This window comes from Vigna umbellata, chromosome 2, assembly GCF_029865625.1.
Source record: "Vigna umbellata cultivar VRB3 chromosome 2, Vumbellata_1.0, whole genome shotgun sequence".
NCBI lineage: Eukaryota > Viridiplantae > Streptophyta > Magnoliopsida > Fabales > Fabaceae > Vigna > Vigna umbellata.
Window position 1 is genome coordinate 27,648,734 of NC_142166.1, and position 17,440 is coordinate 27,666,173.

The window sequence follows — 17,440 nt, forward strand, 5'->3', positions numbered from 1 at the left end:
TCGAACTCCTCTATGGTTGGCGCCAACTGAAAGTCTTGAAATGTGAAACATCGAAGCGGAGAATCATAATATTGTGCCAAGGCTGTGATAGCGGGTATTTGTACTTCAACCTCCATTAAATTCAACAAATTTCCATATCTTCTCTGAAAGGTTTCTCTCTTTATAGTCTTAAGCCTTTTGCCCAAGTTTATCAGCCCGGTCAAATTTCCAACATGAGTCCTTAGACTATATTTCTTTCTTAAATCGGAAGAGTCGGTATGCCGTGTAGCATCGGATCTTGTGTTAACATCCATCTCGTATGAAGTCAAGTAGGTACCTGTGATTTCCCTTAAAATTAACATGTTACTAAATGATGTATGAATATGATGCATAATAATAAAATAACATGACAAAACAAAACACATGCATGGTATGAAATGTAATATCATAAAAAAAACGAACAGCGTGAGGGTTACAGAAGCATATATTCCTCCCATCGTGCCCTACCAAAGGTTCATTGCTTTGAGTTCAAGGTCAAGTATATGCAATCTCACAAGGATGATTTCCTGAACCTAAAGGTCAAAGGTCACTAGAGCTATGGTCCCCTTCAAAGCATCTCCACAACAGTCGAGTAATCAACTAGGTGTGAAAACACATATGAAGAGAACAGACTCTAGCTGGAGTTCTCACGATAGCCAAACAGGAAGTACATCCCAGAGTGACACCGCTACACAACTCCTCTAATTCTAAGCTACGCTCAGACCCGGGTATAGGGCCCCACTCGTGATATGCCAAAAGTGTGTGTGAAAGGAGGAAATTATGCACACCCAAACCCTCACCTGCAAAACAACCAGAAAAATTCCCAGGCAGATATAAACATATTGTCTACCCTAGGGTTCAATATTCCACAGTTATTGCAGTTATTCCAAATATCACACATAGATAGAGAAAAGGGAAAAAAAAATACAAAGCAAAACCACACCAAATTCGCGCATCTAATTAAATGGCTCGACTCTCTAGACGTCCCCAGTGGAGTCGCCATCTGTCGCAACCGGAATCGCGACGGGACGACGATCCATAAAGAAACGGGTTTTGAAAAGAGATTTGGAGTCGCCACCATAGTTTATTTTGGAAAACTACGGAAAAACCATAAAATGATAAAGCACGGTCCACTAAAACCAAAGATTGGGTTCGGGAGTCGGTTACGCGTGGGGAAGGTGTTAGCACCCCACAACGCCTGCCCTAAGGCAGTACCTTTAACTAAATGCACGGATATGATGCGGTTTTTAAAATGTTTAATTATCCCCTAAAATAAAATTCTAAATAAACAAAACATATTTTTTAGTTTTTTGGGCGCGACAAGGATTGACCTTGCTCCTACGTATTCTCATTCAAAATGAGAAATCAGGGTTACGTAGTTCTAGTTAAGAGATTGTTTGTTGTTTGGAAAAGCAGATGTTTTTAATTTTTGGAGATTTTATGTTTTTTAATATTTTTGAGAAAAAGAAGGTAATGAGTACTAGGCCAACGCGAACGGTCGCACGAGTACTCATACCTTTAAAATGATATTTAAATATTTTTAATCATCTTTTTTTTTTAAAAAAAAGAGAAATAACGATATTAAGCACTAAGACGATGCGGACGATCACACGAGCACTCATACCGTTATTTACTTATTTAGGAAGACTTGAGAGTATTGAGTGCTAGGCTGATGCGGACGATCGCACGAGCACTCGTACCCTCGTTTAATATTACGTAAATAAGAGAGAAAAGTATTGAACACTAGGACGATGCGAACGATCACACGAGTGTTCAACTTTTAAACGTATTTTTTTGAAATTTTATTTAAGAAAAGGTTTTTAGCACAAGGACGACGCGAGCGGTCACACGTGTGCTTAACCTTCAAAACGTATTTCTTTTGTAAATTTATTTAAAGAAGAAGAAAAGGTTTTTAGCACAAGGACGACGCGAGCGGTCACACGTGTGCTTAACCTTCAAAACTATTTCTTTTGTAAATTTATTTAAAGAAGAAGAAAAGGTTTTTAGCACAAGGACGACGCGAGCGGTCACAAGTGTGCTTAACCTTCAAAACTATTTTTTTTGTAAATTTATTTAGAGAAGAAGAAAAGGTTTTTAGCACAAGGACGACGCGAGCGGTCACACGTGTGCTTAACCTTTAAAACAAATTTTTGTAAATTTATTTAGAGAAGAAGAAAAGGTTTTTAGCACAAGGACGACGCGAGCGGTCACACGTGTGCTTAACCTTTAAAACAAATTTTTGTAATTTTCTATTTTATATATGTATATAAGTAAAATTATTATATATATATATTTTGAAATAATTGGATATTTAAAAGAAATAAATAAGATAAAGTAATAAAATAAAAATGAAATGAAATAAGATAAATAAAAAGACAAATGAATAATTAAATAATAATAAAAATAGGGGTACCAAATTAAAAATAATATAATGTCGAACGGTCAGTCTAAAAGCTTGGATAACGAACGGTCCGTGGTAAAGGCCGAACGTACGTTAGGAAAAGATTCAGAGTCACGAGCGCTCGTTGTGGAGAGGTGACGAACGTACGTTGAGAAAAATAGACTGAATGACGAGCGTTCGTTGGGTGATACGACGAACGTACGTTGAGTACAGTAAGGTAGATGACGAGCGTTCATTGGATGATGTGACGAACGGACGCTAAGAAGAGGAGGCTAGTCGACGAGCGCTCTTTGGGTAGATGAGGTGGGATAACGAACGCTCGTTATGGAAGAGCGTTCGTTGGGAAGCTGTGGGAAGTGGAGGCCGAATGACGAGCGCTCGTTTGGGACGAGCGTTCGTTGGGAAAATGAGGTTGGATGACGAACGAATGACGAGCGCTCGTTTGGGACTAGCGTTCGTTGGGAAAATGAGGTTGGATGACGAACGCTCGTTATGGACGAGCGTTCGTTGGGAAGATGTGGCTGGATGACGAACGCTCGTTATGGACGAGCGTTCTTTGGGAAGATGTGGCTGGATGACGAACGCTCGTTATGGACGAGCATTCGTTGGGGAAATGTGGCTGGATGACGAACGCTCGTTATGGACGAGCGTTCGTTGGGAAGATGTGGGAAGCTGAGACCGAATGACGAGGGCTCGTTTGGGACGAGCGTTCGTTGTGAAGATGAGGCTGGATGACGAACGCTCTTTATGGACGAGCGTTCGTTGGGAAGATGTGGGAAGTGGAGACCGAATGACGAGCGCTCGTTTGAGACGAGCGTTCGTTGGGAAGATGAGGCTGGATGACGAACGTTCGTTATGGACGAGCGTTCGTTGGGAAGATGTGGCTGGATGACGAACGTTCAAAAAAAGCCAAAGGTTCCTGGACGTACGCTCGATTTTGGGCCTGGCCCAATTGAATGGTTTCTAACCTAGAATTTCCTAGGGGTTCTACCTTCCCACTCTCATTCACTCCTCATGCTGCTCCTCTCAAATGAGGCCAATGCTTCCTTCTCTCTGATCAAAAGGGTTCAGAGACACTCACTTCTGTCACTCAACGACCACGTCTTCTTCCGATTGACCACCGCGGACCAGACTAGCCACCGCAACGAAGGTGGCCACCGTATCACTGCCTCTACGGACCAGCTACCATGCCGTCGTCTCTCTCGATCTATCCACCGCGCCACGCCGCGCCATACCGCGCCACTACTTCCTTGCTCTTGTCTGCACTCTCCGATACTGGCAAACCAGGGAGGGGTTCGTCTCCGCCAGTTCAAACATGCGGGCTGCCTCTTCTTCGTCGAGCTCTCCGCCTTTCACCGCCGAGACCATCGTCGGCCATCGCTCCAGCTCATCCCTTCATTCTTGGATTGTGCGATGGGTTTTGGATTTGGTTTGTTGAGATTGGCCGTGAGCGTGAGAGTTAGGAAGGAGAGAGGGAACGTGGTGAAACAGAGAGTGAATGGAAGGGGAGGTTGGTGATGAGGGAACTCATGATGTTCAGAGGAAAAGCATTCATGATGGAATAAGCATAAGAAGCAGTTATGCAGTAAGCGGTCATGATGAGTCTGGATGTACAAATGAAACAGAGACTTACCTGTTGCTACGGCTGCTGCTATCGTTCGCTGCGTAGCCGGTGATCTCTTCTCGCCGGTGCCGGTGCCAATGCTGACTCTGGATGATGATTCCAGATGATGGTTCCTCGTGTGCCCTCCTTTCCCCTTTTCCTCTCTCTGATCCAAAACAATCCTCTCCCCAAAATCTTTGGAATCCTCCTCGTAACCACCTGGTCCCCCTTTTTTTTTCCAAAAAAATCTTAGAAAAATCCTTTCTAACAACCTTGTCTCCCTCCTTCAGACACGCGTCCCATTCATCCTCTCCCCCTTTTCCACGTTTTTTTTTTATTTTTTTTATTTTTTTATTTCAATTTTATTTTATTTTTTAATTATTTTTAATTTTATTTTTCAATTTTTTAATTATTTTGATTAATTAACTCTATTAAAACAAATTGAAAATACGAAATAAAATAGAAATTGAATTAAAAGCAAAGATCTAAATACATAAAAATAGAATAAAACAAAAAGGTAAAATAAAATAAAAGGAAAATAATAAATAACCAATAAAAACAATCTTTTACAACCCGGACAAAATTGAGTGTTGACAGCTGCCCCTCTTTACTTAGATATTACTAAATAATATGAAAATTTAATCTTTTCGTATTATTTAAGTAAAGCTAAGTAAAGATAAAAACACTAATTTTGTCCGAGTTTCAATCATGAAAGAAAACGAACAAAATGATTCAAGTCACGATACCAAACGACCAATGTCAAGTAAAGTATCAGTAACAAAAACTAAAACCTGGATTTGACCATTGCCTCGCAGAGGGCCAAACTCACAGAACTGAAATTTAAATCCGACCATTGCCATGCAGAGGGTCAATAACAGAAAATTAAAACCTGGATTTGACCATTGCCTCGCAGAGGGCCAAACTCACAGAACAGAAATTTAAATCCGACCATTGCCATGCAGAGGGTCGATAACAGAAAATTAAAACCTGGATTTGACCATTGCCTCGCAGAGGGCCAAACTCACAGAACAGAAATTTAAATCCGACCATTGCCATGCAGAAGGTCGATAACAGAAAATTAAAACCTGGATTTGACCATTGCCTCGCAGAGGGCCAAACTCACAGAACAGAAATTTAAATCCGACCATTGCCATGCAGAAGGTCGATAACAGAAAATTAAAACCTGGATTTGACCATTGCCTCGCAGAGGGCCAAACTCACAGAACAGAAATTTAAATCCGACCATTGCCATGCAGAGGGTCGATAACAGAAAATTAAAACCTGGATTTGACCATTGCCTCGTAGAGGGCCAAACTCACAGAACAGAAATTTAAATCCGACCCTTGCCATGCAGAGGGCCGATAACAGAAAATTAAAACCTTGATTTGTAGCTTTGAAAAGTTGATAAATGCCGAGTTAAACATGAAGATTTTGCAAACAATTCTCCTTGCTTCCTCTGAGATGATGTTATGTCATGATGGTGCATGAATGCCTAGATGCATGAGACTTTCATTTTGTTCTTTTCTTTTACTCTCGCTTTTCATCATCATCATTTTTTTTTTTTTTTGAAAGCTCCATGCTTGGAATCCATTGTTAATATTGTCATCAAACACGATGTACGTTCAAAACGCATTCCTTAAAAACAACGTTGATATGTATAAAACCCTTTGATGAGCAGGAAGAAAGTGTAACCCTGAGTTTAAAATTCTTTTTATCGCTTTTTGCAATCCAAATTAACTTGAACCCTGTAGGATGTGGAAGAATGGTTATGAAAAGCAGATGAATAATGATTTTCTGTGAGCAAGTATTAACGTATGCGTGTCCCTTATTTGGGGGAAAGTGCTATTAACATGTTGGGCTCCCATATTGCCCCAATTTTGTACAATAAGTATGCTTTGGAAAAGTGAAAAGATTTGTATATGAAGGATTCCCCCCAAATTGGACGATCTTCGATTGACAGGGAGACCTTTTTTTTTTTTTTTTTTTTTTAAACTGAATGCGTCGTTCACCACATCATTCTGTTTCCAAGTTAAATTCGTGAGAAAGATTAGGACAAACATTTTTCAGTCAGCGTGGACTTTTATTGGCTTGTACCGTGGCTAAAGGTCAAAGGGTTTTTGAAAGAAAGGATAATGAAGGCCCAAATAAGTGTTTGACGGTTAAAGTCTTTAAACAAGAATCATTTGCAAGGTGCCCAGTCAACTGTCTTTAGAGATTTGAACTTCAGGCATCCTTTATTGTTGTTTTTTTTTCTTCATTTTTTTTTTGTTGCCCCTGCTGTGGTCCTTTATGATATTTTCCTTTTTATTTTTGTTTTGTTTTTCTTTCTTCCTTTTAGAGATTTCCCCCTCAACTTTGGATGCTTATGATGTATCTTTTTAAGTTGACGTCGATATGCTAATAATTATTGTCTAGGGTGATGAAAACAATTATGAATTTTGGCTCAAAAGGGGTGCAATTGGATGAACTGCTTTTGACGATTGGATAACGAAAAATGGCCACACGTCACTCTGAATCTTGTTTGTCTGATTTTCTCTTGAACTTAAACCTGAAACAAAACTATGTAGTGTTTGACACATCCACTTCATTTTTCCTTTGCTTTGTTTTCCCTCTTTTTCTTTTTTTTTTTTTTTTATATATATATATATATATCTCCCTGATCAACGGATTATCGGTGATATGTAACATAATGAAAACTGCCCCAATATTAGGCGGCGAAATCCTTCATCTTGTGGGAAACAAAAATTAGGGTTCAAGTAATGTGAATGCAGATGCTTTATCAAGAAAAGAACACCGGTTACTCCCAAAACCTTGAATCAGGGAAGTACTCACCAACGATATTTTTCAAAACTTTTTTTTTTTCGAAAAATACTATGTCCTTGACAACTTTATTAACAACAAACTCAACATGTAACCCCTTTTTTTTCTTTTCACCTTTTTTTTCGTTTTTCCTTTTCGACATCCTCCAGGACCGAGCTTGCCAACCTGATATACTGTGATGCTTTTATCAACACGCGTTTACTTATTTTCGTTTTCATTTCCCCTTTACTACTTAACAGCTCAGCGTGACATGCAATATTTCAGATGGAATGCAAACAACCAAAATATGAATGAACTCATGTGAAATTTATTTAGTGAATAAAACACAGAGTACAATAAGCGTTAAAGACAATATCAACATCCCTTTAATAGCAACCACTATCACGGAATCATCATGCGTAAAACTTTTTTACTGCATCAGAATTAACTGGCAATGGTAACTCCTCTCCGTCCATTCTCGTGAGAATTAGTGCCCCACCAGAAAATGCTTTCTTCACTACAAATGGCCCTTCATAATTTGGAGTCCATTTGCCTCTATGATCCTTTTGTATGGGTAGAATCTTCTTCAACACCAGCTCACCTTCATGAAATTCTCTTGGGTGTACTTTTTTGTCAAATGCCTTCTTCATTCTTCTTTGATACAATTGTCCATGGCATACTGCTGTTAGTCTCTTTTCATCGATGAGATTGAGCTGGTCGAAACGAGCTTGAACCCACTCCGCCTCTTCTAATTGGGTTTCCATTAAAACTCGTAAGGACGGAATTTCCACTTCAAACGGAAGTACTGCTTCCATTCCATATACAAGCGAGAAAGGCGTTGCCCCAGTCGATGTTCGTACCGAAGTGCGATAACCATGTAAAGCAAAAGGAAGCATTTCATGCCAATCCTTATACGTGACCACCATCTTCTGCACAATCTTCTTGATATTTTTGTTAGCAGCCTCTACTGCCCCATTCATCTTTGGACGATAAGGAGAAGAATTAAGATGATGAATTTTGAACTCCTCACATAACTCTGTCATCATCTGGTTGTTCAAGTTAGTGGCATTATCAGTGATGATCCTGTTAGGGAGCCCGTATCTGCAAATCAACTCCCTTTTTATGAACTTGGTCACCACCTTTCTGGTCACATTAGCATAAGAAGCGGCCTCAACCCACTTGGTGAAGTAGTCGATTGCGACTAATATGAAACGGTGTCCATTTGACGCCTTTGGCTCTATAGCTCCGATGACATCTATTCCCCACATCGAAAAGGGCCATGGTGCAGACAACACGTTCAAGGTCGTGGGTGGAACATTGATATTACTTGCGTATACCTGGCATTTCTCACACTTTCTCACATGTGTACAACAATCATTTTCCATAGTCAACCAAAAATACCCCGCTCTCAGTATCTTCCTGGCCATTGAGTGCCCATTCATGTGCGTGCCAAATGTACCCTCGTGCACTTCTTTTAGTATCAGCTCGGCTTCTTTTGCATCTACGCATCTAAGGAGAACCATATCATGATTCCTCTTATATAGAATATCCCCACTCAAAATGAAACTGCCAACCAACCTCCTTAACGCCCTTTTATCGTTTTCTGATGCCTTCTCTGGATATTCTCGGGTTCTAAGATAATGCTTGATATCAAAGTACCAAGGTTTACCATCTACCTCTTCTTCGATGAAATGACAGTACGCTGGCTTCGCATGACTCTTCATTTCAATCATTGGCAATTCTGCATCTTGATCAACTTCAAACATCGATGACAAAGTAGCCAATGCGTCTGCTAATTGATTATCTTCTCGCGGTATATGATTAAACGTGATGGAATCGAAATACTCAATTAATCCCTTGATGTAAGCTTGGTATGGAATTAATTTAGTATCCCTAGTCTCCCATTCTCCCTTCAATTGATGGATGACCAAAGCTGAATCTCCATATACATCCAGAATTTTTGCTTTAGACTCTATTGCTGCTCGAATACCCATGGCACAGGCTTCATATTCTGCGATATTATTCGTGCAATTAAAACACAACCTTGTCGTCATTGGAATGTATTGATTCTTAGGAGAGATAAGCACTGCCCCTATTCCATGCCCCATTACATTCGAGGCCCCATCGAATAATACCGTCCAGGCTTTTTCATCTTTGTCCTCTTTGTTCTCAGCAAATAAAGCCATGATATCTTCATCAGGAAATTCAGGTTGCATTGGCTGATAATCATTAATGGGCTGATGGGCTAAATATTCCGCTAAAGCGCTACCCTTGATAGATTTCTGAGTAACATATACAATGTCATACTCCGGTAATAGCATCTGCCATCGAGCTATCCTTCCAGTGAGAGCAGACTTTTCAAAAATATACTTGATAGGATCCATCTTGGATATCAACCAAGTAGAGTGGCTCAACATGTATTGCCTTAGACGATGAGTAGCCCACGCCAGTGCACAACAAGTTCGTTCTAACGACGAATATCGTTGTTCGCAATCTGTGAATCTTTTGCTCAAGTAATATATAGCATGCTCTCTTTTCCCGTCTTCATCATGCTGACCCAATACACAACCCATTGAATTATCCAATACGGTCAAATACAAAATGAGCGGCCTTCCTGGCATAGGTGGACGCAATACAGGAGGGTCTTGCAGGTATTGTTTGACTTTTTCAAAAGCAACTTGACAATCTTCATTCCAGACTACGGCCTGGTTTTTCCGTAGTAACTTGAACATTGGTTCACAAGTATCAGTTAATTGGGAGATGAACCTAGCAATGTAATTCAATCTTCCCAAAAAACCTCGAACCTCCTTTTCTGTTCTGGGCGCAGGCATTTCCGTTATCGCTCTTACTTTGTCCGGATCAACTTCTATCCCTCTTTGACTGACAATGAAGCCCAACAATTTTCCAGACTTTACTCCAAACGTGCATTTGGCAGGATTTAATCTGAGTTTGTACTTTCTCACTCTCTCAAATAATTTCCTTAGATTGAAAATATGCTCCTCTTCTGATTCAGACTTTGCAATCATGTCATCCACATAAACTTCAATTTCCTTATGCATCATATCATGAAAAAGTGTCACCATTGCCCTTTGGTATGTTGCCCCAGCATTCTTGAGTCCGAAAGACATAACCTTATAGCAGAATGTTCCCCACAACGTGATAAAGGTCATTTTTTCCATATCTTCCGGTGCCATTTTAATTTGATTATATCCCGAGAATCCATCCATGAACGAAAATAACGAAAATTTGGTCGTATTATCAACCAGAGTATCGATGTGTGGTAACGGGAAATTATCCTTCGGACTTGCACGATTCAAATCACGATAGTCAACACACATCCGAACTTTCCCATCCTTCTTAGGCACTGGTACCACATTCGCTACCCATTGTGGGTATCTTGCCACAGCCAAAAATCCTGCGTCAAATTGCTTTTGGACCTCCTCTTTAATTTTTAGTGACATTTCCGGCTTCATTCTTCTTAGTTTTTGCTTGACTGGAGGGCATTCTGGCTTGAGTGGGAGCCTATGCTGCACAATATCGGTATCTAGACCCGGCATGTCATTGTAAGACCACGCGAATACATCTTTAAACTCCTTCAACAGGGCACGCAATCTTTCCCTCACTTCCGTTTTCATACTAGTACCGATTTTCACTTCCTTTATCTCATCCTTCTCTCCCAAGTTGAGTATTTCAATCTCCTCCTGATGGGGTTTTATCTCCTTAGATTCTTGTTCCACTAATCTCAACAATTCTGGAGAGGGTTCTTCTACATCATCTTCGAAATCATCTTCCGTATTATTGATAGGGTGCTCAAAATTAGGAACATTGATATCATTATTTTCAAAACAATCATTGTCACATCTGCATCATTTAAATTTATGAAAAAGTATAAATAAATAAGATAAACAAAGAAAAATGCCAAATGATGATGAAATGCAACTTTATTATCACGCTGAGTGAAAAGTAAAAAGAATAAATCCGCGAAACCTCAGTTCTAAAGCCCCAATCGAAACTATAAGCTTAATTAAAACTATTACATTTTGTTCACATTAAGCATCACAGGTAAATCCAGTGTTTCCCAATTGTTGAGTTGAGTATCAGGGGAGCAAGCCCACACAAAGCTCGAACTTTGAGGCCTTTCTTCATCCTCCACCGCTGCTATCTGACCAGTGTTGATCCACCCAGCACTGCGGAAACTTTCCTTGATGTCAACAATGTGAATTTTGCTCTCTCTGGGCCCGCGTCTTTCTGCACGGGCCAGACTGCGCTCTTTTCTTTCTTCAATCACTCTTTTCCTGTCTTCCTTGGTAGGTTTATACCCCAAGCCATATCTGTTCTTGTTTTCAACGATTTCTAGAGGGAATGCTCGCCCCTGCCGATATTTACCCAAACCTTCCCTATATATATATAGCCCTCTTTTAGCATAATCTTGGCCATCATAATAGAAGCACATGATAGACGAGGATTTACTGGAAACGGTTCCACACAAGCATTTCCCACAATTTCCAACGATTGGAAGGTTGTCTCGAGAGCTTCTTCAGCCGCCTCAATGTAGCGCGTGGATGATGGCCCACTCACAAGAAGATCCTCTTCTCCTGATACTATCACCAGCTTATGTCCTATCACATACTTCAACTTCTGGTGTAGTGTAGAAGGCACAACTCCCGCCGAATGAATCCATGGGCGCCCCAACAGACAACTATAAGCTGGCAGGATATCCATAACTTGGAACGTTATTTGAAAAACACATGGGCCAACTTGCATTGGTAATTCCACCTCTCCCATCACTTCTCTTTTACTACCATCAAACGCCCTCACAATCATTGAACTAGGCCTCATATGCATTCCTTCGCAAGGTAGCTTTTCCAGAGTTGCTTTCGGCATGACATTCAAGGAGGACCCATTGTCCACTAAAACACGCGCAATAACATGATCCAGGCATTTCACAGAGACGTGAAGAGCCTTGTTATGCCCTCTTCCCTCAGCTGGTATCTCATCATCCGTAAAAGTGAGATAATTATTAGCAACAATATTGCCAACAATACCTTCGAATTTATTCAACGAAATACCTTGCTCCACATGAGCCTCACTGAGTATCTTCATTAGCAACTTTCTATGTGATGCCGAATGCATGAGCAAGTCTAACAAGGATATACGAGCATGCATACGATTTAACTGTTCCACCACCTTATATTCACTTTGTTGTATGAATTTTAAAAATTCGCAAGCCTCCTCTTCAGAAACTTCTCTCCTCTCTTCCTTGTCGGGGATTTCCTCTGTCTGTGCACCCTTCCCCTTTAAGAACTCTTTTGCCTTCGCGGCCATCGTTGCTTCCCTATCATTAACCCTTTCTCGAGCCAACTCTGGTGATGTGAAAATTCGACCACTCCTAGTCATTCCCCCTATTCCTGATATGTTTTTGACGACAGGGTCGACGCTTTGCGTTTCGCCTGACGCATGCGTCCCATATCTCCATGGGACGGCTTTTTCGTTCTTGTAAGGAAAAGGGGCTGGTACATGGATAACTACAGGCGACCTTCCTTGAGTTGGTGGGATAGAAGTAGTCTTAGTGAAACGAATCACTAATGGTTCTGGTAAAATCATACCGGATTCATCACCAGTCTGTGCAAATACATCTCCCTCCTCCCTCTTGTAACATACTTGCATCAGACCACGATCTAGCAGGTCTTGCAGAATTTCTTCAAATTCAACACACTCCTCAATAGAGTGCTCAGCCTCTGGGTGGAGCGCGCATGCCATACTCTCATCATAATCACCCTTCAAGTTACCCACTTTCAGCAATGCCTCCAAAATAAACCTCCTAGAGCTCTTGACTTCTTTCACATTTCTCACCAGCTCATGCTCTTTCACTTCGACAGCATTCGTCGAAGCACTTCCATGCCCAGATAAAGGATTGGACTCGACACTAGGCTTATCCTCTTGGAACTTTAACCACCCGGAATCAATTAGAGTCTGTACTTTATGCTTGAAAGCCAGACACCTCTCAGTGGAATGACCAGCGGCCCCTCCATGATAACTACACTTTGCATCTGCATCATAACCTCTTGGATACGGAGGCTGCAAAGGCTTCAGGGGACAAACAACAACTAAACCTTGTTTGATAAGATGAGGCAATAATTCCGTATAAGTTGTAGGAATTGGGGTAAAGTTAACATAATTTCTTTCTTGGTTCCTTCTTGGATAAGCATTTGGACCCACATTCATATTGGAACCTACATTTGCCCCTCCCCTCCAATTATTCGTCGGGATGTATTGTGGTTGATAGTATCCCGGTTGTTGTTGAGGCCTAATTTGATGACCAAATGACGCGTTAGCTGCATGTGGATGTTGACCCCAGTATGGTCGATAGTTATGAGTGGGAGCCTGACCTCTCCACACGGGGGTTGCAGATGCTGCATGCACATCTCCCTCCTTTCTTTTCCCTGAGTTGAAATTGGGTTTTTTGGAGTTTGCACCCGCCGACGAGCCATATGCAATCTTCCCATTTTTCAACCCGATCTCTATTCGCTCGCCTATCACGATGATATCGGCGAAATTTGAAGATACATTTCCCACCATATGTTCATAAAATGGTGGTTGGAGCGTATTTACAAACATTGCCACCATTTCTTTATCATACAAAGGCGGCTCAACTTGTGCAGCCAATTCCCTCCACCGCTGAGCATACTCCTTAAAAGTTTCGTTGTCTTTCTTCGACATGTTTTGCAGCTGTAAACGATCTGGCGCGACATGTGTATTGTATATGTACTGCTTCACAAAAGCATCAGCCAAGTCTGCCCAACAACGAATTCGAGTCGGCTCCAAATGGGTATACCAGTTTAACGTCACTCCAGCCAAACTATCTTGAAAAACATGGATGAGCAGCTGCTCATCATAAGCATATGCAGCCATCTTTCTGCAAAACATGGTTAGATGGCTCTTTGGGCATGTCTTTCCCTTATACTTCTCAAAATCTGGCGCCTTGAACTTATGTGCAATTTTGACGCCAGGAACCAAGCTCAATCTAGAAACATCCCCAAATCCATAACTTTCATACCCCTCCACAGCCCTCAATCTTGCCTCTAGGCTCTCGAGTTTATCCTTTGCCCCATCGACATTACTAGTTACCCCCTGAAACGAAGTATATGGCGCAACCCTTGTAGAAAAGCCCTCTCCGGTAATCACAGGTGGCACCGGGGTTACTCGTATTCCATCAGTCATGCTTGCATGCATCCCTTCATTTACCATAGGTGCAGACATTACAACAGGTCCCTGAGTATTGATTGGCGGTATGTTAGCAGTGGTAGGGAAAGAGAATGAAGCCTGCTCCCCTTCTGTGTATTCTCCCACAGGTGGGGTGTAACCTGGAGGCAATCCATACATTGGGAATGAAACAGATTGGCTCCCAGCATTGAACAACGGAGGGTAATATTGAGCATTTCCCTCAACTTGCGAAGACGTCGCCCCTCCCGTAGTCTTCAGGGCTTCGAGAGCCGCCAAAATCTAGGCCATTTGATCCTTCAACTGGCTAACATCAGCCTTAATAGATTCGTGTGACTGCTCCCAATTCTCCATGGCCTTCGAGTTAGCTCTGGTCCTGTACGGATGTCGTGGAAAATTTGTCGTTGTTTTCTCACTTGTACTGTTGCTATTTTTTATTAAATTAAATTAGATAAGGATGAAAAGTGCAAAACAAAAGAAAACATGATGCATGCTAATGATAAGTGGAAATCACAGGATAACGACGACAATACTGATGGAAAATTAACACAAGCCGATACCAAACAAACATCCCTTATCTTTCATTTCAAGAAAATTTGATCCATTACATCGTCTAAATAACAAAACATAAAATTCCGATGTACATCAATCCCGCGCCTGGGCAATGAAAGATTTCATCTCTCCCACCAACCATTTACAATGATTAATAAACAATTCTATTTCCGCTGGTGAGTTACAAAAATGAGTGCTTGCTTCAGCATTCGACACCATCCTGGGGATGTCTTCAATTGCCCCGTTTGCCAAAGCAGCCAACTGAGAGAATCTTTCCTTCCAGTGCTTTACAGCCATTTCTTGCTCGGCGATGTGCTCTTCCATTCGCTTTATCAAGGCCTGATGCCTTTCTTCAAATTCTATCGACCTCCATCGCTCCTCCTGTTCCTCGATATATTCCTCCATTTGTTTTATCAGAGTTCGATGCTCTTCCTCTGCTTCTGTTAGCTTCCAACGCTCCCTATTCATATCCGCCTCAAACGACATGGCCATCTCTTTCATCTCATGCCCCGCTTTTTCTATCTGAATCTGCGCTTCTCTTAATCTCTTCAGGGCTTCTCGTTTATCTCTTTTGGCTTCTTCGTAGAGGTGCTTCCACTCCTTTCCCTCTTCTAAAGCCACCTTCTTCTCGTTTACCCTCATGGATAATTCCTTACTCGTGGCGGCTAGATCCTGTTTCACTCGAAATGTGTAATCCCTCTCAGCCTTCTGGCTTTTGACAAGGTTTTCATAAGCCCGCGACTTTTCTTCATTATCATTTTTCATATCCACAAGATCATTACGCGCCCTTTGTAATTCGTTTTCCAACCTAGCATTCCTAATTTTCAATTTCTCCATCTCAGCTTTTAGTTGTTGCACCTCTTCACTTTCTGGGGCTTGAAATGGTCCTTCACTAGCTGATTGATCTTTGATTGACTTGAAAGGCAGCTTGACTACTTTCACTCTCTCCAGAATCCAGGTGTGATAACTAACACTGCTATCCACTACTCCATCCCTCAAGTCCTTCTCTGCTCGAACAACATTTTCCCAGGCGCTTTTAACCTTTCTTAACAATTCGATGAAATGCCCGTCTTCGTAATAAATGAATAGGGTAGCAAGGTAATCTGATGAAGGTGCCCCTTTTATAGGATGCCCAAATTGTCTTTGCACCAAAAGAGGGTTGTAATTTATACAGTACCGGGCACCTATGAGAGGCACATTAAGAAAACTACCACAATGTTGTATAGCCAGTTTATTTCCGAGCCAAGGAAGGCGCCATTTTATACTTCTTTCGCTCAAGCCGGCAAGGAATCGGGCCCAATCGTTTCCTCCTTTACCTTTAAGCCCTTGGTGTGACAAAGTCTCCGATAGACTCTTGACGTCGACCATCTCCTTAAACACGCGCATTGTCATCCATGTATACAACGCCGGTAAGCAACAAAGAATCTTCTTTCCCTTTCTCTCATGGCAAAAACTCAAAGTCCCATAAACATCCGCAAGAACTGCTGTTATAGGATTCTCTGATCTGGTTTTACTCGCCACGAAGACGTCTATCGCGGTGTAATCCACAAATTCTTCTATTTTGGGAAACAAGACAATGCCATATATGGTGAGGGCTAATACATCCATGAAAGTTTCCCAATCCTCTTTATCAGCCAAGTGATGTAAATACTGCTCTAGATATCCCTGTGATAACCCATGCACTTGATTCCTCATCATCATCCTGTCTTCAAGCTCCTTGGGATGTAATTTCATGATGGTAGCAATAGTGGGTATAGAGGCATGATGCTCTAAATGTTGATAGGGAGTGGTGCCCTCCAATGGCAAACCCAAGATATGCTCGAACTCCTCTATGGTTGGCGCCAACTGAAAGTCTTGAAATGTGAAACATCGAAGCGGAGAATCATAATATTGTGCCAAGGCTGTGATAGCGGGTATTTGTACTTCAACCTCCATTAAATTCAACAAATTTCCATATCTTCTCTGAAAGGTTTCTCTCTTTATAGTCTTAAGCCTTTTGCCCAAGTTTATCAGCCCGGTCAAATTTCCAACATGAGTCCTTAGACTATATTTCTTTCTTAAATCGGAAGAGTCGGTATGCCGTGTAGCATCGGATCTTGTGTTAACATCCATCTCGTATGAAGTCAAGTAGGTACCTGTGATTTCCCTTAAAATTAACATGTTACTAAATGATGTATGAATATGATGCATAATAATAAAATAACATGACAAAACAAAACACATGCATGGTATGAAATGTAATATCATAAAAAAAACGAACAGCGTGAGGGTTACAGAAGCATATATTCCTCCCATCGTGCCCTACCAAAGGTTCATTGCTTTGAGTTCAAGGTCAAGTATATGCAATCTCACAAGGATGATTTCCTGAACCTAAAGGTCAAAGGTCACTAGAGCTATGGTCCCCTTCAAAGCATCTCCACAACAGTCGAGTAATCAACTAGGTGTGAAAACACATATGAAGAGAACAGACTCTAGCTGGAGTTCTCACGATAGCCAAACAGGAAGTACATCCCAGAGTGACACCGCTACACAACTCCTCTAATTCTAAGCTACGCTCAGACCCGGGTATAGGGCCCCACTCGTGATATGCCAAAAGTGTGTGTGTGAAAGGAGGAAATTATGCACACCCAAACCCTCACCTGCAAAACAACCAGAAAAATTCCCAGGCAGATATAAACATATTGTCTACCCTAGGGTTCAATATTCCACAGTTATTGCAGTTATTCCAAATATCACACATAGATAGAGAAAAGGGAAAGAAAAACACAAAGCAAAACCACACCAAATTCGCGCATCTAATTAAATGGCTCGACTCTCTAGACGTCCCCAGTGGAGTCGCCATCTGT

At 41.3% G+C, this 17,440-nt stretch overlaps 1 protein-coding gene across 1 annotated transcript; it reads right to left on the reverse strand.

Annotated features, from left to right (window-relative positions):
• Positions 1-3,626: 3,626 nt before the first annotated feature.
• On the reverse strand, positions 3,627-13,400 carry LOC148203721 (uncharacterized). The gene is made up of 5 exons (XM_088107729.1): positions 12,047-13,400; positions 11,292-11,731; positions 10,950-11,193; positions 4,053-4,250; positions 3,627-3,694 (listed from the first exon to the last, which is right to left on the reverse strand). Exons 1-5 carry the CDS (start codon positions 13,398-13,400, stop codon positions 3,627-3,629), a joined length of 2,304 nt encoding a protein of 767 aa, XP_087963855.1.
• Between the last annotated feature and the right edge of the window lie 4,040 nt (positions 13,401-17,440).

Coding starts and splice junctions, on each gene's coding strand:
- LOC148203721 (XM_088107729.1), bottom strand. CDS start 13,400: ATGGTGGGAAATGTATCTTCAAATTTCGCCGATATCATCGTGATAGGC. Junction 4,251..10,949: donor GGATGAAGAAAGGCCTCAAA/GTTCGAGCTTTG, acceptor GGAAAAAAAAAG/GGGGACCAGGTGGTTACGAG. Junction 3,695..4,052: donor AGCAGCAGCCGTAGCAACAG/GTAAGTCTCTGT, acceptor CTGGTTTGCCAG/TATCGGAGAGTGCAGACAAG.